The following is a 25,820-nucleotide window of genomic DNA, read 5'->3' as shown; positions in this document are numbered from 1 at the left end:
TATATATATAACCACTGAACCACTGAACCACGAGAGGAGAAGCAAAGCTCATCACAGCCCAAACACCGGTTAGTTTCTGAATCTGACGATAGGGGGCACGGTAGAATTCCCCAGTTGGACCAATGAGACCCAGGTAGACTTTAAACATCAGTCGCCTCAACCAGTGACGTCATCGGTGAGCTAATTATATGTTTAGTCTCGGCGGTCTTAGCGACCTCTTTGTTATGGCCGCGGCTGATAGGGGGCGTTGTAATCATCGGTGAGCATGGCTCTTCTGGAATATCATGCAGGTCGGTGGTATTACAGACGGTAGTCTCGGTCGTCTGTTGCGCAGCGCCTCTAGCGACCGCCGCGGGGGCCTCAACTGTGGCCTCGCTTATAGCGCTGATACTAGCGCCATCTGCCGATAAGTCTGACTGACGGCGTTTAAACACATTGCGACGAATAGCCACCATAAACAATACCTCGGTTTGTGACAGGAATAAAGAAGACGTTCTGGAACTGCGCCGGCGATTCCTCGTTCCTCCCAACTGACGTAAACGATGTCTTTGCCACCATCTGTTCACAGCTGCTTTTACCTGAATTAACAACAAACTACCGTTTATAGAGTTTTATTATCAACCAATGAGGTCGTTTTCTTCGAATAACCTGCTACAAGGATCTTTGACGAATAGTGGCCATTGGAATTTTAGTAGTTTAAGTTTAGAGAATAAAAGAATTTGATACTAAAATATTAATTTTCGATACCTTCATAGGTATCACAGGCGAGATATGGGACGGTCCTCTTAGTTGGGGAAGGGGTGTTGGAAGGTCCCCCTTATTTTGGGAAGGGGTGAATAATTCTTACCTCTGCGTTTAGGAAGCAGTAAATCAAGGCAACGAATATACCCTGCGAATACAGAATCTACATTTCAGAATTCATCCCGAGGTGGACAATGAAATCAACTGGAGTTAATGGAACTTGAATTCGACCGAAAACAGATAAATGGTTAGGATGTATTTGGGTTAGGGTTATATAGTTACCTGGGAAGGTTGGAGTAACGCGTTACATATCAGATACGCTTTATAAAGTGTCTTGTTTGATGTCGTTGACGAAGGACCCAAAAACATCAATAGTTGCGTAATTCCCAACAGCGGGAACAGAACAATCATCGCTTTAGCCGCTTTCCTTAAATATATAAACAATAAACTGATGTCATAGGGGGATTTGTGGAGGTAGACATCTTTATTAGAAGGGTCACTAGTAAGCAATCTGATGAAGTCTCGGCGGGATTCATGTGTGCGGTAGCCGCCATCTTTATTGCGAGGTAGATCAAATCAGTAGATATTCGATAATGTTATATGTTTATCTGGAGGGATGTGGGATCATTCGGTAATTCGATGATGTCATAGGGTGATCTATATAAGGCAGCCATGTTATCCAGGTTTCTAATCCTACCTGACCTGCGCTGTCTCGAATGTGTTACTTGCTCGTAGTTTTGTTATCAATATTCGAATGATATTAAACATAAAAATACAATTAACCTGAAACGAATAGAAATAAAACAATGAGAACAAGAATAATGAAGATAAAACAATTAATGATTTAATGCGAGTGACCAGTAACAGATGTCTACAATATCTTTAGGATATCGACTCGGTTGATGGTCAGTTGAAGATAAACATTGGACACACAACAGTCAATTCAATTCACGTCTGTTTGTGTTTGTATCCAGCTGTCACTTTAAATCAATTTCAACCCTTTACAGATAAACTCTAAAAGCTATGGATGTCGGTACGTATTGTGAATCGTCTCAATGGGTTTTTACTGGCTAGGATACTGATGGGAAATATCTAAGGCTGCACGTTCCAAAAAGCTGCATGTCTGTAGGCAATTCAAAATGGCTGTTGAAACTGCTATACCGAGTCGATTGGGTTTTCTTTCTTTGAAGGGCGGGGGATACTAACGAATTTGATGATGTCATAGGGGGAGATGGGGCGGACATTTTGTCACGAAGGATCCAATCATTGGTAGGTAATTTCGCTCGATATAAATGGAGGCAGCCATGCTGTATACAGCTGGATTCGTGAAAGTAGCCTCGTTTTTCTGAAAGTGTTCATGATTTGTTGTATATATATTTTCAGAACCAGGTGTAGTGATATTCTGTTGTGTATTAACTGGTTCATCACTAGGTTGTCTGCTGGTTTGGATGTTAGTCTATTTCTCCTGTTACTACAGATCTAACAACAATCGACCAATTTAAAACTCGAAGCCGCATACAGACGCCATATATGGTCATTACAAAATCTGATTGGCAGTAAACGAGCCAATCATAGCGCTTATATAGCCGAACCAATCGGGTTGTGGATAAATGACCTTAAAGCAATTACTAGTGAATCAAAAGGATATGATTGGTTAGTACTACGAACTGCCTAGCCAATCACAGTGTGTATCCGGCGGAATTAACCAATCACAGCGCGCGTGGATGGACATGTATATTCTCCATTTTAATATGCAAATATATACAAAAAGGGTGCATCCTTATGCCTATTATATGGACTTTAGAGGCGAGGCTTGCCGTGAACTTACCGCTAAGACAACACCAATAGGCACAACGATGATAAGAAAGAAAGGACTTTTTGTGCTCTCTTCCCAACATGGTTTATTGGATGTGAAATGGGTTACAACTGCCCAGCAGATCGTTACTACTCCTGGTAAACCTGTAAAATATACACACAGAGACATCTATTGAACATTTGTAAATTAGGGCGCACACAAATCCAACACAAAACCCGAGCGTTTCTGCGGTATAGATTTGAATATTTGCAGTTTTAAAATTGCCGAACGTACTTATAATTAAACAGATGGGGGCTAAGGATTGCCCCTTGAGGTATACCGTGTTGTTTTTGTTATCATAGGTTTTTCTAAAATCGATGGAAATATCAATTTTTTGCTCGCAGTAAAGGGAACCACCCGATTTGTCAATTGTTTTCTCCCTGTTGATGTTCTCTTCTCCCACTCACCACTCACCCCTCATACACCCCCAGTTTATCTTAATATTTTGGAGTAGTTTGCAGCAATTTGATGAATTTATTGAATTCATATTTGTCGTAAACAGTGAGAATCACACTTACCCCATCCTATAATATAAAACACGAAAAACGGTATTTCCGAATTAAACACCGAAACGGCGACTCGAGTATGCAGAAATAATCCCTCGACAAACATCCAGAACATGTTAGCAGCTATGGAGTAGTAATACAATGTGAATACACCGCGACATAACCACGTCTACAAATAAACAAACACACTTCACGTGGCGCTACTTTCAGTTAGTTCATGTTAAATTAGTTGCAGTTTTTTTTCTATGGTGTAAATAGGACAAAATATGATTCGATTTGCGTCCTGATGACGTAATGGGCCAGCTATGAGTCAAATCGGTATTCGATGATGTCATAGGGGGAAACGGGTAGTGTATTGTTCCGGAAGGTTAGACTCGTCGTGTCGTTATTCAATTATAACGTTTGTTTTCACGCATTGAATGCTGAACCCGAACGGGTAATACGCACGCACGCACGCACGCACGCACGCACGCACGCACGCACTCACGCACGAGAGCGCAGATGTTCAAACGATACCGCGCGCGTCAGATCGGAAATTATAAATCCTTGTTCGCGAATAAAAACATCGGCAGAATTTATCTCGATCGTTTTCGAGCTGCGCTTAGTAATTCCGTGAGACGAGAAATTATTCGGTCTCCGTCACCTGCTAATTAACAACAGCCCCGATGGCAGCGGCCGTGTCGCCATCCTCTCGAGAAAGCGATACAGCGCTACGTCACTTTCATTTCTCGGGAACGCGGATATAAAAAACCGCACTCGCCACAGTACTCGGCGCCGTGTCAACCACCACCTCGACTTATAGTAATAAAAACATATTGTGACATTAAGCGGCGTCAAGTCATCGGTTCTGTCACCATCATCTCGAGAAAGACGTATACCAATAAAACCACCGCCGACGCTCGTGACGTTACTCGTCGAACTATCCGTGCTACGTCACCATCATCTCGAGAAAGCGTCGGCGGTGCCGCCATTAATAATGATTGTAAACAGCGCGCGCGCATCACGTGATTAATAGAAAACACCAACAATCAGAGAATCTCATCTAATGCTGACTGAGAATTACAGTTCCGCCAGCTCTTCCTCTCCTTCCTCTCTCTCTCCATCCTCTCTCTCCTCTCCATCCTCTCTCTCTCTCCTTCCTCTCTCCGCTCGTCTCGCTGTGGATTAACCAACAATCAGAGAATCTCATCTAATGCTGACTGAGAATTACAGTTCCGCCAGCTCTTCCTCTCCTTCCTCTCTCTCTCCTTCCTCTCTCCGCTCGTCTCGCTGTGGATTAACACAGATGTAATTCATACCGAGAAAAGTAGTCACGTGAGCAGTACAGCGAGAAAACAATATCCTCTTCTTAGAAAAATATCTCCCGTTTCTCCGCCATTTTATGACGAGATGAAAACAACATCTCGATTCTGGAGGAGGAGGGGGAGTTAGAGATCGACGAACAGACAGACAGACGTGTGGTGACATCTCAACCCGTTTTAATACCGTTTAACCGTTAAATTCACGCGTAATTCGTTTAATTATGCAAATCTAATGCAATTATGCAAATCGTTTATTGATAGAAGGTGTCGCGGATATTGAATGTTTGTACCGGTGGTGGGTGGGTGTTTACAATATTCACTATTGCGTTATTATTTTGATTATGTAAATTTTGTTTTGAATATTTCTAATGAAGGTGTCACGGATATAGAGTGTTTGTACGGACGGGTGGGCGGGCGGATGTTTACAATACTCACTATTCCGATGATATACTGTGAACTGTTCATATGCACAGTCATTGTGATGATCGTTAGAGTAAAACGAATAATAAATGACATCACTAAATGTTGATGAATCGTGATACGACTGCAATGTAACGATCTGAAACATACAATAATTCGACAGGTTTTAAACCAGTCCGGGTAGAGTTGAAGTCTCTGGGCCCTTCACCTCCTCTCTGGGCCCTTCACCTCCTCTCTGGGCCCTTCACCTCCTCTCTGGGCCCTTCACCTCCTCTCTGGGCCCTTCACCTCCTCTCTGGGCCCTTCACCTCCTCTCTGGGCCCTTCACCTCCTCTCTGGGCCCTCCACCTCCTCTCTGGGCCCTTCACCTCCTCTCTGGGCCCTTCACCTCCTCTCTGGGCCCTTCACCTCCTCTCTGGGCCCTTCACCTCCTCTCTGGGCCCTTCACCTCCTCTCTGGGCCCTTCACCTCCTCTCTTGGCCCTTCATCTCCTCTCTGGGCCCTTCACCTCCTCTCTTGGCCCTTCACCTCCTCAGCCTCGGCTCAACTGACCACCATGTGGTATTTAACCTTAGCCATTCACAGTACCAAAACTACGTCACTTGACTATGCATTCTATATGTGATCGAGAGGATGGTTCCAGGCTGTGTAGAGACTGTTTCTAAGTTTAGAATCGGTAAAATTCTTATCAATTTAACTCCGAGAATTCGGTAAATAATTCACACGTACTTGAAATAACAAAATATGAACATAGTAATAGCGAGCATGAGCAGCGATATGGAACAGCCTATATAGTAAATGAATGTAAGTACACCAAGTAGAGTTCCGTCCGGTGGAGGCAGGAATACAGTCGTTACCTTCAAAATATTAAAACACATCAATAAACATTCTTGGATCAGAAATGATCGTTACAGCGAGAGATGTAGCTGTAATAAATACTTACAGTAGGCATAGCGGCTCGAATACAGTCAGTATAGTTCGTCCATCCATTCAGACCCCAGCGACCATCCGCAGCACAAGCTTTAGTTGCTTTTACTGTTAAACGAACAAAATGCAGAATTATAATGTGACTTCATTCACACTAGCGCCCCCCAGCGGATCCTTGATAAACCGCAGTATAACCGTGTGTACACTAGCGCCACCAGCAGATCCTCGATTAACCGCAGTAAGAGTGTGTGTACTAGCAAACGGTGCTGCCGCCTACAATTCGTTGATTGTGTAAGGCTGAGGAAAGAGTGAGTGAGGAATGGATTGGAGGAGTGAGTGAGGAATGGATTGGAGGAGAGAGTGAGTGAGGAATGGATTGGAGGAGAGAGTGAGTGAGGAATGGATTGGAGGAGAGAGTGAGGAATGGGTTGGAGGAGAGAGTGAGTGAGGAATGGATTGGAGGAGTGAGTGAGGAATGGATTGGAGGAGAGAGTGAGTGAGGAATGGATTGGAGGAGAGAGTGAGGAATGGGTTGGAGGAGAGAGTGAGTGAGGAATGGGTTGGAGGAGAGAGTGAGTGAGGAATGGGTTGGAGGAGAGAGTGAGTGAGGAATGGGTTGGAGGAGAGAGTGAGTGAGTAATGGGTTGGAGGAGAGAGTGAGTGAGGAATGGATTGTTATGCCTATGACGCGTGCCTGTCGTCTGGTCGATGATTAACAGTGAATTTCCGATTGGGAAGGAGCTGAGTATGAGGAACACGATCGAGTAATGGCCATAAACAACGGATTCCTGGTCTTACTGATACTATTAGTACGACCAATAATGGGCATTAAACCAGCGTATAGCTAACAAATCGGCTACAGTCGCCATCATCGGAGCCCAAACTAAACCCGTAAACTTCCCCCCCGCATAGTATACCGGGCTACCGAACTATTACAGTCAGACACTCAGCTCAGCTCGGCGGATTATCGCGTGCCCCGCTGACAAAAAAATCTTCAATACTTTCCAACAACGATTTATATGATCCCTCCACTGGAATTCACTACTCGCATGAGAAGAGAGAAGATTTATCGGTCTCACCAGATTCGAGACAAGCGCCGCTGCGCGCCGAGTCGAGTGTTACCGGAACTACTTAATGTTTACCAGTCAAAAAAATAGTCCATTCACTGCTTTAGGGTCAAACAGCGTCGAATGACGTCGCGTTGCAGTTATAGAGAGTCGAGAGGGATTCGGTTCTTATTGAAATATTTATAACAGAGAAATCTCTCGTTATTTCAGCTCAAGTACAATCTATGTAAGTGTTTATGTATGTCATTAGTTTTGTCGGTAAGAATGTGTCCCGAGGGTCGTATGAATATTGTAAACAGACGACAGTAGAAAGATGTATGGCGCAGCGCATCGTGACCTTCACTTAAACGACCTAGACACTATTTCTAGGTTAAATACTATCGGCAACTCCCAGAACTCCCAGGACATTTCCGAGAACCGTAGTGTCTGTTCTCCTCACCAGGGGTCACTCCAGCTGAGAGGGTAGTTCGCTAAGAATCGTAGTGTCTGTTCTACTCACCAGGGGTCACTCCAGCTGAGAGGGCAGTTCGCTAAGAATCGTAGTGTCTGTTCTACTCACCAGGGGTCGCTACAGCTGTGAGGGCAGCTAGCTGAGAACCCCAATATCTGTTCTAGTCACCAGGGGTCACTCGTGTCTGTTCAGATCGAAACTCAAATTAACCTCTACCGAATTTGGTTGCAGGCTGAACAAATATGAATACCGATAGGGAGATTCGTGAGAACGCGCGGCCGTTAGCGACACATTCTGATTATATCGAAAGTTGATATTGTTTTTTGCTGAAGGCGATAATTTATCATTGAGCTCGTGTTTGTTCAACCTTGTCACCGCGCGACAAAAATCAGATCGGGTACGTCTGTGAGTTAGTACACGATACCACCGATAGTGGCGCTACAATCCTAAACATTGATAGATATCTCTTAAGGAGGCAGCAAGATTCTTTATGATGTCATAGGGGGGTTCATAGGAGGTCGACAAATAAAAATATCAGATAGTAAGTGAATAAGATGACGTCATAGGGGGATACTGACCTGATTTGCTGATTTTCGGGAATAGTTTCGGAGGACACGATTGGCTGATAGTAGTGTTACCGGGTGCAGTTGGCCAGCACATAAACTCATCCCAGGTCTGATTACAATATCTGCCATCTGTAAAAACATAACAAAACACATTATGTAAATAATCAAAACTAGAGTCGAAATATACCACCAGGGGGCGCACTATGGATTCGAATGTCCTCATTTGACGCCACAAACTGAACGTTACGTCGAGTGACAGCTTTAGCGACGATGACACGCCCCTAGACCCCAGTCAGTCACGTGGTTCACATAGTTCTTATTTTCAAAGGACATAAAACGAAGAAGTCACAAAAATCTCTCATTTTTTCTGGAATCGAAATTAATCAATTTATTTGTAAAAGAATCTTTTAATCATCGCCGGTTGAGGGGGATCCTTGCACGTGCGCGCGGAAAAATAGGTCGCAAAGTCGATTGGATTCGAGTGCGAGAAAATCTGCGATGTTTATCAGCAATCTGCGGCTGCGGTGGCTCGCAGGATGGAATCTGCGATATCGCCACCGATGCCATAGAACTGATGAAAGCATAATTAAACCCAACACCACCAGAAAACATCGAATAAAAACCAACAGCTCCGATAAATAATAGGTTTCCCTGATTAAGATGTTTTTTTCGTCGCTTTGAGAGTCTCAAGTTCTAATGAAAATATCGGATTTAACTTTCAACGCGCAAGGTGAACTAGTTTCGATGCGGTGTGATTAGGTTGATAATAAACGGCGACCGTCAGACTTTCTGAACACGCGCTACTTTTAAGGTTGATTAGATAATCATCCGACCTCGATTTGACGTCACAGCGGGTTTTATAATCTGCAGCCAAGTAGTGGAACAATATGAGGTTTAAAACAACTAGAGCAAAATAACAAACAAACAATCTCTGTAATCACACAATATCTGAGGTTTTTCATGTTTTCACCTACCGATATCTAGGATTAACTGAGCCCAGGTACGTGATTATTCCCGGGGGGGGGGGGGGGGGGGGGGGTTACTCTGATGACGTGTAGTCTCAGCCACATCAAACACTGTGAGTCTAAAGTCAAAGTTATTCTATAGGGTCACATTTTGAACAATGTTCTGTGGAACTGGACCCAGAACTGTGGAACTGGATCCAGAACTGTGGAACTGGATCCAGAACTGTGGACATAGGTCGTGTACTGTGGAACTGGATTCAGCCCTATAACGAGAAGCCGCGATGTAAAGACAAACTGGCGATGATTGATGCTCCCACCTCAACACCTCCCCTCAACCCCTCCCCTCACGCCCCTCATAAGCCGAAAATACATCTTAAAGTAACTTCACTGGGGGGAAGAAAAAAGTAAAGTAATGTGTTTGATGTTTGTGATCAATAATACTGTGAGAAGTGTCGTCTGCTGGTGATGCAATCACAGGCTGACATACTCCTTCCCTCCACTACATCCTTCATGATTACTTTCTATCGAATGAGCGCCAATTCGGGTTTCACCATTTCGTCGTTCCCGCAGTTGTAAACACCCCGAACGTGAAATCCGATCTGCCCAGATTACGACGAGCCCGTAATTACTAAGAAACAGAATGAGGGCTGAGTGAACCTAGTGAGGAGCGAGCGTCGACTGATGACGACCAGTGATTCCCTGTAAGAGTGAAATCTGTTTGATGTTGATGTGTTTGTGTTGATAGCGGCGCGCGTTCTATTCGCGGGAATTATGAATTGACGCCGAAATTCCTAGAATTGCTGTTCTCCTTTTTCTTCAGAAAATCTCTCAACGACGGAAAATGCATCATCGAGCAATTACTGTTTTAGATCGTCTTTTTCCAGACAGAGGGAAAGAGAGAGGGGAGGGGAGGGAGAGGGGGATGGGGAGGAAGAGCAGGTTTGCTAGAATTCTAGTAGTGTTGCTCAATTCTCTATCAGACAGGGAGTGGAGAATTGGGAGTGATGGGGGGGGGGGGGTGAGGGGGGAGTGTTGTGTCTGATGTAAACACAATGCATGAATTACCTTTGATTAGGAACAACAAGCAGCAATCAGTGAAATGACCAATGAATATCGTCTCAACACAACTGAATGAAAGATGCTCTAAGACTTTTAAATGACGGTTCAATCTGTGAGTATCATCTGAAGCGTCACCCTCGTCGCGACCTGAGCTGTTCACGACCCTCACTGAGGACTGGTAGGTGTTAACCGTGACGTTATTGGTCCAATCCACAAGGACACAACATCAAAGGCTTGCTTGAAATTCACAAAACCCGGTCCACGTATCGTGGCTGCTGACTGTGTCGTCACTTTCAACTCCGTGAAACTTTGAAATATTAATTGGTCAATGCAGCCACCCAGAACAGACCAAATAAACCTGAGACTCTGCCACGTTCCTCCCTCGGCAGGGATTCAAACCTGATGGCTGTGTCAGGCTGTGTCAGGCTGTGTCAGCCTGTGACAGGCTGTATCTGGCTGTGACAGGCTGTATCAGGCTGTGTCTGGCTGTGTCAGCCTGTGACAGGCTGTGACAGGCTGTATCTGGCTGTGTCAGCCTGTGACAGGCTGTATCTGGCTGTGACAGGCTGTGACAGGCTGTATCTGGCTGTCAGGTTCTTCCTGTTTTAGGTCATTTACTAAAACGTTGTTAACAAGAAAATTTATCGCATTAATAAAACAATATTTGATGATGAGAATAAAAATCAGATAATTACATCGAAGCAAATAAGGCAATCAGGCAGCCAGGCAGGTGTCTGTAAACGGGGGGAGGGAAAGAATATGTTTTACTAATTGCAGTTTGTATGACAGATACAGGATATGCTTAATGTTACGATATAGAATACCACTACGAATAGAGCGTCGATCACATACAGTTTATATGCGCAGTTAGCCTCGTAATTATATCATATCTCATCATCTCGTAAACGAGCAAGTTTTATATATTATACAATTATGAGAAACAATTTACCGAAAGATAAAACTAGCATTCCATCTCCTCCCAACCCCCCCCCCCCAACTCAATGAATCGATGAACACGTCCCATAGTCGAGATCCTACGTAAGATCAGTCTAAGCTATCAAAAATATCTAGGCCTTGGATACAAGTGTCTCTAATTCTGTTGTAAAAACGGCCAAAAACTCGTAATATTCGCGACTAAATACGAATTGTTTTTACTGATTATTAGGGCGTGTATTATATTTGATGGGTAACGCACACGGGCGTGTCGGTACCAGGTAACGCACACGGGCGTGTCGGTACCAGGTAACGCACACGGGCGTGGCGGTACCAGGTAACGCACACGGGCGTGTCGGTACCAGGTAACGCACACGGGCGTGTCGGTACCAGGTAACGCACATGGGCGTGGCGGTACCAGGTAACGCACATGGGCGTGGCGGTACCAGGTAACGCACACGGGCGTGTCGGTACCAGGTAACGCACACGGGCGTGTCGGTACCAGGTAACGCACACGGGCGTGGCGGTACCAGGTAACGCACACGGGCGTGTCGGTACCAGGTAACGCACACGGGCGTGTCGGTACCAGGTAACGCACATGGGCGTGGCGGTACCAGGTAACGCACATGGGCGTGGCGGTACCAGGTAACGCACACGGTGCTAGCAGATATATGAACAATAATTTAACAAATAGAGTGACATATATTGATAAACAATACATTTAATGCTGAAACGTGAACCCTCGACTCGTCAGTACAGGTAGGTAGTCATGTTTACTGGAAGGACCTAGAGGCGGCCATCTTGAGACATCTGGAAGTGGTTCTTGTACGTAAGGGGGGCCATTGGAATTAGTATGGTTTAGGTTGATACTGGTTCGAGTCCAGTAGATTGTTACTGTTACTGTGACTAGTTTATGATCGAGGAGAGATGATGACGACGGTTATGTCTTAATCCCATCCTAATGAGTCACTTCTCGATACGGCGGTGACACATGGCTGCGCGCACGCACGCGACTCAGCGCCGTGTCGGGCACGGAATGAATGATGACGCCTACAGATGAAAACAATAGCGTTCTCGCGAGCAATTAGCGCCGAGACGTCAACTAAATATCGAAACAAACCGATAATAGGATCATTTTGAAATGATTAATGATCGAGTTGGTTGTTGTGTGTGTTTAGGTGAATAAGAGGATTAACAGTGGATCGGCGAGAGCCGTGTGCACGAACTGTGCGCTCACAGTTAAAAGCGTTTTCATGTAAACTCCCAACAAAATAGCATCACATCAAACCAGTCCTGCGACCACCACATTGTTCTACAGTAATGAACCCAGTTCCATAATTCTGAACACAGTTCCACAGTTCTGTACCCAGTTCCACAGTTCTGAACCCAGTCCCATAGCTCTGGGACACAGTTCCACAGTTCTGAGTTCCACATTAGGTTTGGAATAGGCCTATGAGTCAAGCAGTAGTATAGAGATGAGCCACCAGGTGGCAGCCGAGTGAAATTGGGTTATCGTATGAATTATTTAATTAAGTCTGAATTACATATTTCTTTAGAAATTGAAATTCTCATGACGCCATTAATTTCAATTCGGTCGCTGCTGGTTTTATGTTATATTTATGGCCGTTGTTTATGGGAAGAACCCCAGATGATTTCCATAACTACTCGATGAAATATGTTTCTTGCTCCGTTAGGGTTCCACAGCCACTGCTGCTGCTGCTGCTGAATTTTGATTGATTACTTTTTGAGTGAGAAATTGCTTATTAAAAACAATTGTTAGTTTCTGGCGTCGAGAGAAAAGAAGGAATTTTCGATAATTTGCGGCTCCGGAAATTTATTAATTTCACTCTGTCGATTCGACGGGGGATACGTACTTCCGGTACCGGAGACGAGCAGATGAGAGATCGGGAAATACGCGAGATTGTCGCAGACGTTAACGACCGTCGATTGCTAATTATCGACGGTAAACGTTGATTAGTATCATTAACTCGATGGTTGGCGGTCGTCGGTCACTAAATCACTGGATCCAGTTCCACTGTTCCACCCTGAATCACTGGATTCAGTTCCACTGTTCCACCCTGAATCATTGGATCCAGTTCCACTGTTCCACCCTGAACCATCCAGTTTCACTGTTCCACCATGAATCACTGTGGATCCAGATCCACTGTTCCACCCTGAACCATCCAGTTTCACTGTTCCACCATGAATCACTGTGGATCCAGTTCCACTGTTCCACAGTTTACTCTAATTAACGTTTTCACCGATTTTGACCGATTTTGATGAATGTCATTATTGTAGATTTTGAAAAAGAAATCTCTATTACTTGCATGCCATAGTAGGAATCGATCTGCGCGAAATTTATACCGCCGTCAAGTGCTGCCCCTATACATATCATTAACGGTGAATCTATGAACTAACTTACTGCCTATATGCCACAGTAGGAATACTATGGAATTCAGCTAGTTCACATTTTCTCCGCTAATGATACACATAGGGGCAGCACTTGACGGTGTGACACCATACAGCGGGTACTAACTCCACTTAAACGGTTTTGCAATTCTGAAAAACTACTGAAAACGTTGTTACCCAATTCTGATGAACTAGTAGTATCCCAATATCTGTTTCCAGAAAAATTGAATTTGTGTTTTCTTTAAGGGTTCCAGGGGTAAACATTTAGAAATAACCGAGAACTGTGTGGAACTGCAGCCCTAATCATCTGAACTAGATAAAACAGAAGGTTGAGTCGAGTGAGTGAGTGAGAACTACAGCCTCAGTTTACAGGGCCGTTGGAACGGGGGCGGCCACAGCCGTCCCACTTTGTTGCTGAACTAAAAATGTTTTTTTAATGTGCTTTCCTCTCGTAACGAATACCATGATTTTCATAGCCAGATTCACTCAGAGTCAATCTCAGAGCTTGGGAAAATCAAAAAACATTTGGGGGAGGACCCCTAGACCCTTTTGAAATACAGCTGCGCGGCAATCAGATCATCAATATAAACAATAGCCGCCCCGCTGAAATATTCCTTCCGACGGCCCTGATTTATGAGCTATATATCTTTCTGAACTAGATAAAACTGAAGGTGGGGGGTTGAGTCGACAGACGGAGTCAGTTTATTGTGTTTGTCGTCGCTTCCAGGTAAAATCTATATTAATCCGATTCAACCAAAACACATTCATCATTTACTGTCACCTTGACCTTACACTTACAATGTCTGCTGTCACGTGACCGACCCTCACACACATCTATGATGAAACGAGATGGTTACCTACATAAAACCCTTACGATGCACTAAACGCCCCCTGGTGGATGCTTGGAAGAGGATGGTCACGTGTATTTCCGGTTCGAGCCGTGGATATATACCGGAAATGAGAGAATATAAAACCGGATGTAGATGTGATTCATCTGCGTTAAACAACATGATTTCCTTTAACCTAATATAAATAAGTGTGTTTAAGACGCTGCTGGTGTTGTATTGGATCGTATTGGATCGTATTGGATCGTATTGGATCGTATTGGATCGTATTGGATCGTATTGTCTGCTATATGAGATTAGAGGGGAGGGGTCGTTATTGGTTTATATTATTATTGATTGAAAGTGGTGTCTCCAGTTACTGTGACGACACGACTGAATATCACCATAACCCCTTTAACATTGTTACAATAGACAAATAGACAGTTCGGTGATGTCATAGGGGGAATTATAGAGGTAGAACGAGACAGTGGTATCATATCCAATGCTGCTGCTGCTGCTGCTGCTGCTGCTGTTGTTGTTGTATGGTTAAAGAAAGCAATTAAAGCTCGATCTCTATAAGCGAGGAGAGAGAGAGAGAGAGAGAGAGAGAGAGACAGTCGATCGCGCGACTGTGCGCTGGTAATTGTCGGCAATCCAGTCGCCTTAATGCGGTATTAGGTGTCAGCTCCGGTACGGTTAAACTCACCAGTGTTCCAGCCACCATTTTAAACCGTTCCACACTGTTAACTAAGCCCGTCAATTATCAGTGGGTTGAGGTTTGATGATGAACTGAAAGATCGTTCATTCTATGAATATCTTATTAGTGGCTATTTTTAGCCGCAAGACGACAATGACGTCATATGCCGTATCAATTGAAGAATTAGTATCCGCCTCCGTAAATCACCCTATGACATCATCAAATTGTCTACTAGTGATTGTATCTATAGACACTTATAGAAAAGATGTCCGCCTCCATAAAACTCCCTATGACATCATCGAATTGTCTACTAGTGATTTGATCTATAGACACTTATAGAAAAGATGTCCGCCTCCATAAAACTCCCTATGACATCATCGAATTGTCTACTATGTAATTCGAGCTATAAACACTTCTAGGATAGATGTCCGCCTCTATAAATCCCCCTATGACATCATCAGATTATGTGAAGGAGTAGTATTGGTATGTGGTTGTGTAAGGGAGACTAATGGGTTTGGATAGAGTTTCATCAACCTCCAGGGATTTAACGCTACTTTCTTTCAGAAGCTTCGAGTCGCGACTTGACAGTAGACTCCACCAAACTCCGTAACAATTAGCACTAGTGACGTCATAGGTGGATGTCATTAAACTAGCTAGACACAAGAGATATCACTAACAACGTGTTTCCTGAATTAGTTTCGTTAGATCAGCGGTTATGATGTCATAGGGGGAATTGCTACACGGTGGGCGTGTCGACTGGGCGTGTCGACGTCACGTCAATATGTGTCACACCTAGTTATTTATCCGGGTTGCGATAATCATAGAGTGAAGTAACCGTAGTTTCCTGTATCGGAATCCATTATTATCCGCTGCTGTGCCACCGCACCGCCGCGGGGGAAACAGCAGTCATTGTTCATTTCACAATCACATCTGCGGGAACTTTGGGGCTTTGAATACAAAAGTGGGTGTCTCCGGGAACATTGGGGCTTTGACAACAAAAGTGGGTGTCTCCGGGAACTTTGGGGCTTTGACAACCATAGTGGGTGTCTCCGGGAACTGTGGCTGCAAAGATGCTCGAATAAGAAGTTCCGCTAATGCCGGTCGGTTTGTTATGATGTGTATTATAGAGGCGGACATGTTTTTCACCCTGTTTAATTACGAGTTTCTAAAACGAATTTAAACTCGTCGAAGATTTCGATTCTTAACGCGGTGATTAGACATACGATTTACGAGTAACGATTCGTGCGTTTTACGACTTTAGTCTGTTGTATTGTGAAGAGACCCTGGATGATATTGTTTTGCACTCGTCTCGTGACGCGTTTAAAAAACCATTTTCTCAGAAACGCCGGGAACACACATTAGAATCGTCGGGAACACTCTTATTAGAAGTTGCTTCGCGTTTTTTACAGCAAACATTTCAGCCATTCTATCCCCAGATTCGAACTCGATTTGTTTCCAATAAAAGCCGCACGATTTGAAACGACAGGGATATTTTTCTCGAATTCTTATCCGCGATTTTTCCTGGAAATCTTGAGTAGTTTTTTTTTCACCAGAAAACTAGAAATGAAGGATTTCGATAATCTGGGATAAAACAACTCACTCTTCGTATGCGGTAAGCTTCTAGTAAGCTGTCTATACAAACTTCACATCCCACTCTACTCGGAGCAATCCATCCCACTCTACTCGGAGTCACCCATCCCAAAAATTACCAAACCTTCAACCTTGACAGTATTATCCCTTACGACTGAGCTATCCGACCCACTGGAAAACTAAGATTCACCAGGTGTCGCTAATGCGCAGAAAGATATCGATTTCTTGGACAAGAGAAGGTCCGGCAGGTGTCGCTAGTTGTACGGTTGAATTTCCTTCTCATATCAAATTTTTGAAACTAGAAAAATGACGAATGCGTGGAGCGCGATTGCGCATGCGCGAACGTGCAGTACTCGTTATGGTCTGCGACAGAAATAGAATCAATAACCGAGAAAGATAAATTCACACGACACGCGCTACATCGACCACTTAACGATCACACCCCATTATCTATACTCCAGGATTTAATTTAATCCACGGGATAAATAAAAAATAGAATCACTATGGAAATGAGCGACCCGAATACGAAACGTCGAGAAAGAAGAGATGTTTTTAAATACCGTACTCGCCTGCCGCAGTCAGCTACACAGTCACTGAGAAAATACCCGTTAGCATTTTACTCGCTTAATCCAGTTCGCCGTGTGTGTATGTGTATTTAGATAATCCGGCGTGGAATTAGAGTCACGAGCAGGTGCCCCTCCTCTCCAGCAGGTGCCCGTTCTACCCTACACGCGGGTAAACAATCTATACAAACACGCCGGTCACGTGATAGATAGAAAAAAAAACAAACAATTACAACGTCATAGGAAAAATAAAATGTCACGAACACGAGAACAAGTCTCACTCTCCTCTCTCTCTCCTCTCTCCCACTCTCTCTCCTCTCCCCTCTTCCCCACTCCCAGTCTCTCCTCTCTCCCAGTCTCTCTCTCCTCTCTCTTTTTACTCCTAAGGGAAAATTAATCTGATGCATTTCATTGAAATATGAAGATAAAGAATTAAAGACGTTTGATCCAGTTTTTCACTAATAATCACACGATTCGATTCGATCTACTTCTTATTTTTACCTCCATTGTTCGCATTCTATCCCTCTTCCTCTTATCTACCCCTCTCTTATCTATCCCTCTCTTATCTATCCCTCTTATCTATCCCTCTTATCTCATGATGCTGATCGTCTGTCTGATCAAGCGAAAAATAGAAACCGGTCTCGTGTTCCACGAGTAAGAATCTAATTTCACTTTACACGCGAGTAAATTCTCAATCCGTGATTAAATGTCACGAAATTGAAATAAGAAAAGAGAGAAAAGAAGAAAGAAGAAAGAAGAGAGAGAGAGAGAGATAATTTACTATCGTTCGGATTGTGATGCGTAATTGAAATTAATTAAATCAGTTCAAATCAATTCAAATCAGCGCTGAAAATGTCCTTATTTCCCTTACTTTAAAACCGATTCAGTTCCACAGTACTGTACCCAGCTCCACAGTTCAGGACCCATTTCCACAGTTTGGGACCCATTTCCACAGTTTGGGACCCAGTTCCACAGTTCTATCGTCGGTAGTATCGTCGCAATAATTACCGCCTGCTACTTAATGAAACAATCAACATGGCGGATTAATTCACCATTTTGTATAAAGTGAATGGGCAGTTTAGAGGCGGTAAATCGGTGGCGAGGGATTTCAGTTGGTCGTGATATCAGTCAGATATCAGTCAGATATCAGTCCAACCAATGATTAAATGCGCTTTAATGTTACCCTCAAACATACTGAAATATAATACATGGAACCAAACTCACGTATTGAAAGTCCCTTCTGGTCACGAACGAGACCTCACTGACTGGTCACCAGTCACCTCACTGACTGGTCACCAGTCACCTCACTGACTGGTCACCAGTAACCTCACTGACTGGTCACCAGTAACCTCACTGACTGGTCACCAGTCACCTCACTGACTGGTCACCAGTAACCTCACTGACTGGTCTCCAGTAACCTCACTGACTGGTCACCAGTCAGTGAGGTGACTGGTCACCAGTCAGTGTGGTGACTGGTCACCAGTAACCTCACTGACTGGTCTCCAGTAACCTCACTGACTGGTCACCAGTAACCTCACTGACTGGTCACCAGTCACCTCACTGACTGGTCACCAGTAACCTCACTGACTGGTCACCAGTCACCTCACTGACTGGTCACCAGTCACCTCACTGACTGGTCACCCTAACCCTAACCTCACTGACTGGTCACCAGTCACCTCACTGACTGGTCACCAGTCACCCCACTGACTGGTCACCAGTCACCTCACTGACTGGTCACCAGTAACCTCACTGACTGGTCACAAGTCACCTCACTGACTGGTCACCAGTAACCTCACTGACTGGTCACCAGTCACCTTACTGACTGGTCACCAGTCACCACACTGATCACACAAACTTATAAACATTGTCAATCACTACTGGTCTATGGTCTAGTGGTTAGAATGCTCGGCTGGTATGCTGAAGGCCACAGGTTCGAGTCCGAGAAGGGTTGGGATTTAGTTGGAGCTAGGGTTAGGGTTATGGCCGACCTAGGGTTAGGGTTAGCGATGACCTAGAGACAGATGTTGTTTTGCGAGCGACCGCGTTTGAGGCTATTTCGTATGTTTTTTTACGCCCCGATTCAACCATCCCCGTTTTTTTATGAAGATATTGTTCATTTATGTGTCACGAGTAGAGGACGAACAGAACGAATTCTACTCCGGAATCAGTAGAAATCTCGTAATAAAACTGACGGCTTCTTGCGCGTAATGTCGTGAAGAAGTAACAATAATTGCGGGTGTCTGGAGTTCACTGTGGCCTCGGGGTTTAATATCGAACCTGACAGGTCAGAAAATTAGATCTTACTGAAAAAGATTGGACGCATTGAGCGGCAGTGGTTAATCTGTAATCACTGGTGAGTTCTCCTTTATATATAAACCTAAACATATTGACATCGTCCTGGTCCCGCTGAGGCTGCTGCGTCTGGTGCTGACACTGCTGCTGGTGCTGCTGCTGTCTGCTACTGCTGCTGCTGCTGCTGCTGCTGCTGCTGCAGCTGCATATCTCACACTATCTTACCATTTCCCCTTGTTCTCCAGTTCATCTCACTATCTACATATCCCTCTCTCTCTCTTCTCACTCTCCTCCCTCTCACTCTCTCTCCCCTCTCTCTCTCCCCTCTCTGATCGGTTTCGTTGTAAATGTAATAAGACACGTTGCAGTTTGTAAGTTAGCTCTGTGCCGCAGTTTGTGGACAAAAACGTCTTAGGTTTTTCCGAGGTAGCGAAAAAAAACTTCTTGTGACTTCGTGCAATGATGTAACTGAGCTGTGGAGTCCATGTCACGTGGTCCCATGTGATCGATGACATACGAGGGGTCGCACTGGGCCACTCAAAATACGCCCAGCCTGTTTAAATAATTTAGCATATGAATTATTCAAGCGATCAACAACGGCAGCGGCAGCAGCAGCGGTAGCGGCAGCGGCAGCAGCAGCAGCAGAAGCAGCAGTGTCTCTAGTCCCCCCTCTCCCTCTCACTCTCCCCTCTCTCTCTCTCTCTCTCTCTCTCTAGCCCCCCCCCCCAAGTTCTTCTCTCTTGTTTAATGATTAGACACGACACATATATCAGACTGTCTCTGCGGGACTCTTTCTGGCTTTATTCGTGTATTATTGGAAAAAAACCATATTTTAGTGTTACGCGATGGCGGCTGTGGCACGTGGTCAGAATGTTCATACGTGTCGAACAGACTGTAATCCAGTCTACAGCAGATGAGATCTCCTCCTCGGGGAGCGCTGATCACCCTACCACCCCCGAAAAAAATCCAAACTACTTCATCTAGATAAATGCGTCTGGTTAGTGAACACGTGACGCGCGTCTCTACCAGACGGAACGATGACGTCATCGCGTATTCAAAGCGTGTTCGACCTAAAACGTGCTTACACTCGGTAATTTTCGTGAACAATCGGTTATGTTCGGTAAAAGTCGGTAATCTCCGTGAATAATCCATAATTATTGGTGATAATCGGTAATATTCGGATAAGAATGACGTCATCAAGTATTCATTTAGGTCATTCGGTACTTTTCGGCGTTATTCGGCCATTTCCGTCAATTATAAGTTTAGCAATCAGACCCGAGAGACGCGTTCGATGACAGACGAGGACCGCACAGACTTCTGGGTATTCGGTAATTTGAATTTATCTCACAATAAATTCAACGGACGTCCTGAAAAATTTCCATCCAGTTCCATCAAAGTTGTGCCGAACATCTCGGACTGCTGGTGCTGCTGCTGCTGGTGCTGGTGCTGGTGCTGGTGCTGGTGCTGCTGCTGGTGCTGCTGCTGGTGCTGGTGCTGCTGCTGCTGCTGCTGCTGCTGGTGCTGCTGCTGGTGCTGCTGCTGCTGCTGCTGCTGCTGCTGCTGCTGCTGCTGCTGCTGCTGCTGCTGCTGCTGCTGCTGCTGCTGCTGCTGCTGCTGCTGCTGCTGCTGCTGCTGCTGCTGCTGCTGCTGCTGCTGCTGCTGCTGCTGCTGCTGCTGCTGCTGCTGCTGCTGCTGCTGCTGCTGATAAATCAGTATCGAATGAGGTATTTTGAGATTGAACCCACGTGACCCGAACTCATCAATCAGGGCGTTTTTTCACGAGCCTCGTTTGCGTCGTAATCCGTGATGGTTTTGTCTCATTTCCGGATTTGTGTTAATTAGATTTCTCTAAAACGCGGTGTTGGCGCCGGAACGCTGCGGTACTCGGCGTCGTGTCTGAAGACGTCGTGAACCGCGTCGCTGATAAAACCGTCTGAACCGGAAACAAAATTGAAACTTTTCAGACAGATATGATTGCGCAATAGTCAAGCCTCGATATGGTCGTCATTGATCATCGGAATTTTAGACAACTGATGGATCTTTCAAGTACATCAGAGCCCGATTCACGGAGACGTCATAGAAAGAAATAAGCGAATAATTAAAATGTAGCTTAGCGCCCCCTAGAGGTAATAAATCCCACAGCAAAGCTCATTATTGAAGTTTTTTTTAATCTCCTAAACCAGCCATGAATTTGATATGATAAAAATCCATCTAAAATGATCCCGGAATTCTAAAGATTGTCGTCACAAGTTCACAGTGTTCAGATTGCTGTCACTTGATCGCAATGGATGGCACTTTTGTTCGGAGCGGATAACACTATTGTACGGCTCCACATGGAAAAGACGGCTTAATCGATATTTGAAGCCTCTCTACCGCGCGTCAGTGAAATGCGAATCGCTACTTTTAGTTTAAATCATTCAAAAACATTCAATTCGGAATCAACAAACACAAACAGATTTCCATCTGCGCAGAATCAGAAACAGCTGCGAATCAGACCGGAAAATTAAATGCGGGATTCGAACCTGATTTGATTATAGATTAAATTCGCTGCAGTGCGTCAGTTATCGATCGTTATTTTTAAATTTTCAAATGAAGCGTTAATCGTATTAAACTCGACAGCCTCACTCGCATGTATCGGACCTCGCTGTGATATTGAACACTGCGCCTTTGAATTGATTGAATTCATCAACGTTTGAATTGTTGAAATCGCTGTAACTATATCTGAGATAATAGCATTTTTATTCCTAGAAAAGGCATGGAGAAGTTCCTCTCTCCTCTCTCCTCTCTCCTCTCTCCTCTCTCCTCTCTCCTCTCTCCTCTCTCCTCTCTCCTCTCTCCTCTCCTCTCTCCTCTCTCCTCTCTCCTCTCTCCTCTCTCCTCTCTCCTCTCTCCTCTCTCCTCTCTCCTCTCTCCTCTCTCCTCTCTCCTCTCTCCTCTCTCCTCTCTCCTCTCTCCTCTCTCCTCTCTCCTCTCTCCTCTCTCCTCTCTCCTCTCTCCTCTCTCTCCCTCCCTCGGTCACTGAGGCCCTATTTGATCCATAATAATGAATTTAAACCGATGTTAATTGATGTAATTAAATCTAAACGTCTTCTACCCAGACTAGTATCGTCAATCCGGGACAATATCGTCTGCTAATTGAACATCTGCGTCCGTCCATCCGTCTAACGATATTCAATTTACGACATTCGATATTCAACGGCTCGCGACAACCGGCGACTTACCGGAAGTGATGAAGCTAAGCGACATCCGGCACGAGCCTTGAACGTCGATGACAAAACGTCTGATCAATGGACGATTTGTATCCAGTAGCTCCACCTCGCGTGTTCTCAGCACATTAAAACAGCTGCACAGCTTATGAACCCAGTTTTTAAATGTTATGGGATATCTACCTTGTTTCCGGTAATCAATCCCACCATTTAAAGTTCCAGATATCGTGGACAGGTGGCGTTTTTCTCCTACTCGCTACATCAAACAACGTTTGAAGTTCAGCAAAGTGCGCGTGGAACGGAAGTAGGGTGTATCCGGTCACGTTGAACAAGGTCAAACTGAAGGTACGACACGGCAGTCGGCTGCGACAGAGCGGAAGGAAGTGGATAGCGTCGTTAGCAGATCACGCACAATTAATGAGATGAGTTTGAAACATTGCCGTCACTATCAGGAGGAATCACAATCGCATCATTTATTGTGTTTATCAATACGAATCCTTTACTATATCAGTGACGTGCTTCTCCAATACATCTAGTGTATGTTCTACTCGCTAGGTGTCGCCATGGCTGTGAGGGGAGTTCCCGCACCCTACCCCCCTCCTCCCGCACCCTACCCCCCCCCCCCCCGTGCTGTACGCCATACGTAGATACAGATTATATTTTCTGATCGGTAGCAAATACGATCAGTCGCCAACATCAACCAATATTCAATACAGCCTGCGGTTACTGCGGTTACAGAGAGGGAGAGAGGGAGGGAGGGAGGGAGGGAGGGGAGGGAGGGAGGGAGGGAGGGGAGGGGGAGGGAGAGCTGCTATCAGTACTGCGTGAGATTCAGTGTCATTTTACAACCCGAGGTCACGTGGTGGTGGTGTTGTATTATATATATATATATCAAATATCAGCCATTTCCAGAGCGACTCAAGGAAACATTGACACATAACCAGCGCAGGTTTATATCTGGAGCGGGCTGGAGTCTAGGGCCGGCTGATATCTGGAGCAGGCTGGGTTCCAGTCGGGAGAGGATGGTTAGGGCTGAGTTACTGCCGGGAGAGGATGGTTAGGGCTGGGTTACTGCCGGGAGAGGATGGTTAGGGCTGGGTTCCAGACGGGAGAGGATGGTTAGGGCTGGGTTACTGCCGGGAGAGGATGGTTAGGGTTGGGTTACTGCCGGGAGAGGATGGTTAGGGCTGGGTTCCAGTCGGGAGAGGATGGTTAGGGTTGGGTTACTGCCGGGAGAGGATGGTTAGGGCTGGGTTCCAGTCGGGAGAGGATGGTTTAGGGCTGGGTATTAACTGGCAGTTAGATAGATAGAGTAGTGTGTGCGTGGCCTTGACTTTGTTTCAGATGTTTCGCCTGAACAGACGTTAATTAAATCTCTCAATCAAACCAATTAGTATCAATTAACGGCGACATTCTCTTCGGATATCGGAGAGAGAGTGAGAGCAGAGAGAGGGAGAGAGAGAGAGAAAGAGAGGGAGGGAGGGAGAGGAGAGGGAAGGGGGAGGGAGGAAGGGAGCCGAGAGAGAGAGAGAGAGAGAGAGAGAGAGAGAGCCAGGAGAGGGAGGGGGAACGGGAGAGGGAGAGAGAGAGAGAGAGAGAGAGTGAGCAGAGAGAGGGAGAGAGAGAGAGAAAGAGAGGGAGGGAGGGAGAGGAGAGGGAAGGGGGAGGGAGGAAGGGAGCTGAGAGAGAGAGAGAGAGAGAGCCAGGAGAGGGAGGGGGAACGGGAGAGGGAGAGAGAGAGAGAGAGAGAGAGAGAGAGAGAGAGCCAGGAGGGGAGAGGGAGGGGGAGAGGGAGAAGTGTGAAATAGGGAAATGATTATCGCCTACTTTATGAAAGCAGACACTGAAATGGAAATCGATTCGGTATTTTTTGAAACACGTTGAAATCTGTGTCAAACTGTATTTATAATATTCACCGTTGGGGAGCAGTTTAAAATAGATAGCAGTTCTCATTTTCAAGTAGACCCGCCGCGGCCTCGGGCTGATCGTGAAGGGTGTTTTCAATATGTAAAGGTCGCACTAATGTCTGAAACACGACAGACTGAAATAACTTTATTTAATCAAAAAGCAAATAATTCTATAAAAGCATTTATTTTTAGTCTTCATAGAAACGTATTCTACAGCTTTAGCGTTATTGATTTTCATCACGTCAGGCGTCACGAAGATTATCTTTTCTAGTCGCTAGGGGTCGCTAGAGGTCACTGAGAACCCTAATGTTTGTTCTCGTCGTTAGGGGTCGCTACAGCTGTGAAGGGAGGGGGTTCACTGAGAACTCCAGTGTCTACCAGGCGAGTAGAGCTGGAAAAAGGAGGGAGGAGAGGAGGATAGACGAGGAGACAGAAGAGAGGAGATGGGGAGAGAGAGAGAGGAGAGAGGAGGAGAGAGAGGAGGATATACGATGAAAGAGACGAGGAAAGACGATGTAACGGTATGAAAGTCGCTTCTCAGCGCCACTAGAATCACGTGGTTATAAAACTACATCACCACCGGAAATATCTTCACAATTATCCAGACTTTAATTGCAAAAACCGGAACATTAACTCGATTCGACAAGCAACTCAACGACAGTCGATAAATGTACATAGGATATCAGATCTACGACATTCCACTGACAAATGGCGCCATGAAATGTCGCTAATTACGTCACGTGATCTCTACTCGCTCGTGGATACGGCAACAATTGAGCGAAAATCGATAATTGTATTTATCGATTACATCCGGGGAATTGTCAACGGATTCCGGTGAAAAAATATGAAATTTCGAAAGAGTCGCAGCTGTCAACCTGTCAACAACGCGCTGTCAGACCCAGGGTCCAAATTAACCCTCCTGGCCACGGACCGAGGCTACAAACTGGTTTAACCCTCGCAGGACGCAGAGTTAAAAAGTTTCATCTCACGTTGAGATATGCGCGAGTTTGAATGAGAATTTGAAACCGAGGCTGGTGATTCAAATCTTCCATTTCCGTGACAATAACATCCGGGTATTCTCCCTGTCCTCTCTCTACATGTAACTCGATAAACACGTGCTTTATCATACATACATATATCATATATCATATATCATATATCATATATCATCAAACCTTCGACATTTTATGAATAACAAACAATCAGTAAATGAGTTCCACCTACTTACTTCCGCTCCTACCGTCTGCTGCAGCAGTGACCTTCCTTCGACCTTCACCTGACCCGGAATAGCGGTCGAAACCGGCTCGCAGACCCCTCTCTTCCCTCCCTCCTCTCTCTCCTCTTTCCCTCTCTCCCTCCTCTCCCTCCTCTCCCTCTCTCTCTCCTCTCTCCTCTCCCTCTCTCCCTCCTCTCTCTCTTCCCTCTCTCTCTCACTCCTCTCTCCCTTCTCTTTGCTCTCTCCCCTCTCTCGCTCCTCTCTCCCCTCTCTCTGCTCTCTTCCCTCTCTCCTCTCTCCCCTCTCTCCTCTCCCCTCTCTCTCC

At 45.2% G+C, this 25,820-nt stretch overlaps 1 protein-coding gene across 1 annotated transcript; it reads right to left on the bottom strand.

Moving 5' to 3' along the window:
- Nucleotides 1–62: 62 nt before the first annotated feature.
- LOC141912026 (corticotropin-releasing factor receptor 2-like) lies at nucleotides 63–25,565 on the bottom strand. Its single transcript, XM_074803188.1, has 11 exons — nucleotides 25,508–25,565; nucleotides 7,847–7,963; nucleotides 5,767–5,858; nucleotides 5,553–5,680; nucleotides 4,839–4,962; nucleotides 3,115–3,271; nucleotides 2,570–2,700; nucleotides 1,439–1,524; nucleotides 1,024–1,168; nucleotides 848–889; nucleotides 63–578 (listed from the first exon to the last, which is right to left on the bottom strand). The coding sequence occupies exons 2-11, from the start codon at nucleotides 7,926–7,928 to the stop codon at nucleotides 141–143; spliced, it is 1,425 nt and encodes a 474-aa protein (XP_074659289.1). The 5' UTR covers nucleotides 7,929–7,963; nucleotides 25,508–25,565; the 3' UTR covers nucleotides 63–140.
- Between the last annotated feature and the right edge of the window lie 255 nt (nucleotides 25,566–25,820).

This window comes from Tubulanus polymorphus, chromosome 10 (genome assembly GCF_964204645.1).
Source record: "Tubulanus polymorphus chromosome 10, tnTubPoly1.2, whole genome shotgun sequence".
NCBI classification, from domain to species: domain Eukaryota; kingdom Metazoa; phylum Nemertea; class Palaeonemertea; order Tubulaniformes; family Tubulanidae; genus Tubulanus; species Tubulanus polymorphus.
This window is presented reverse-complemented; position numbering and strand designations above follow the sequence as displayed.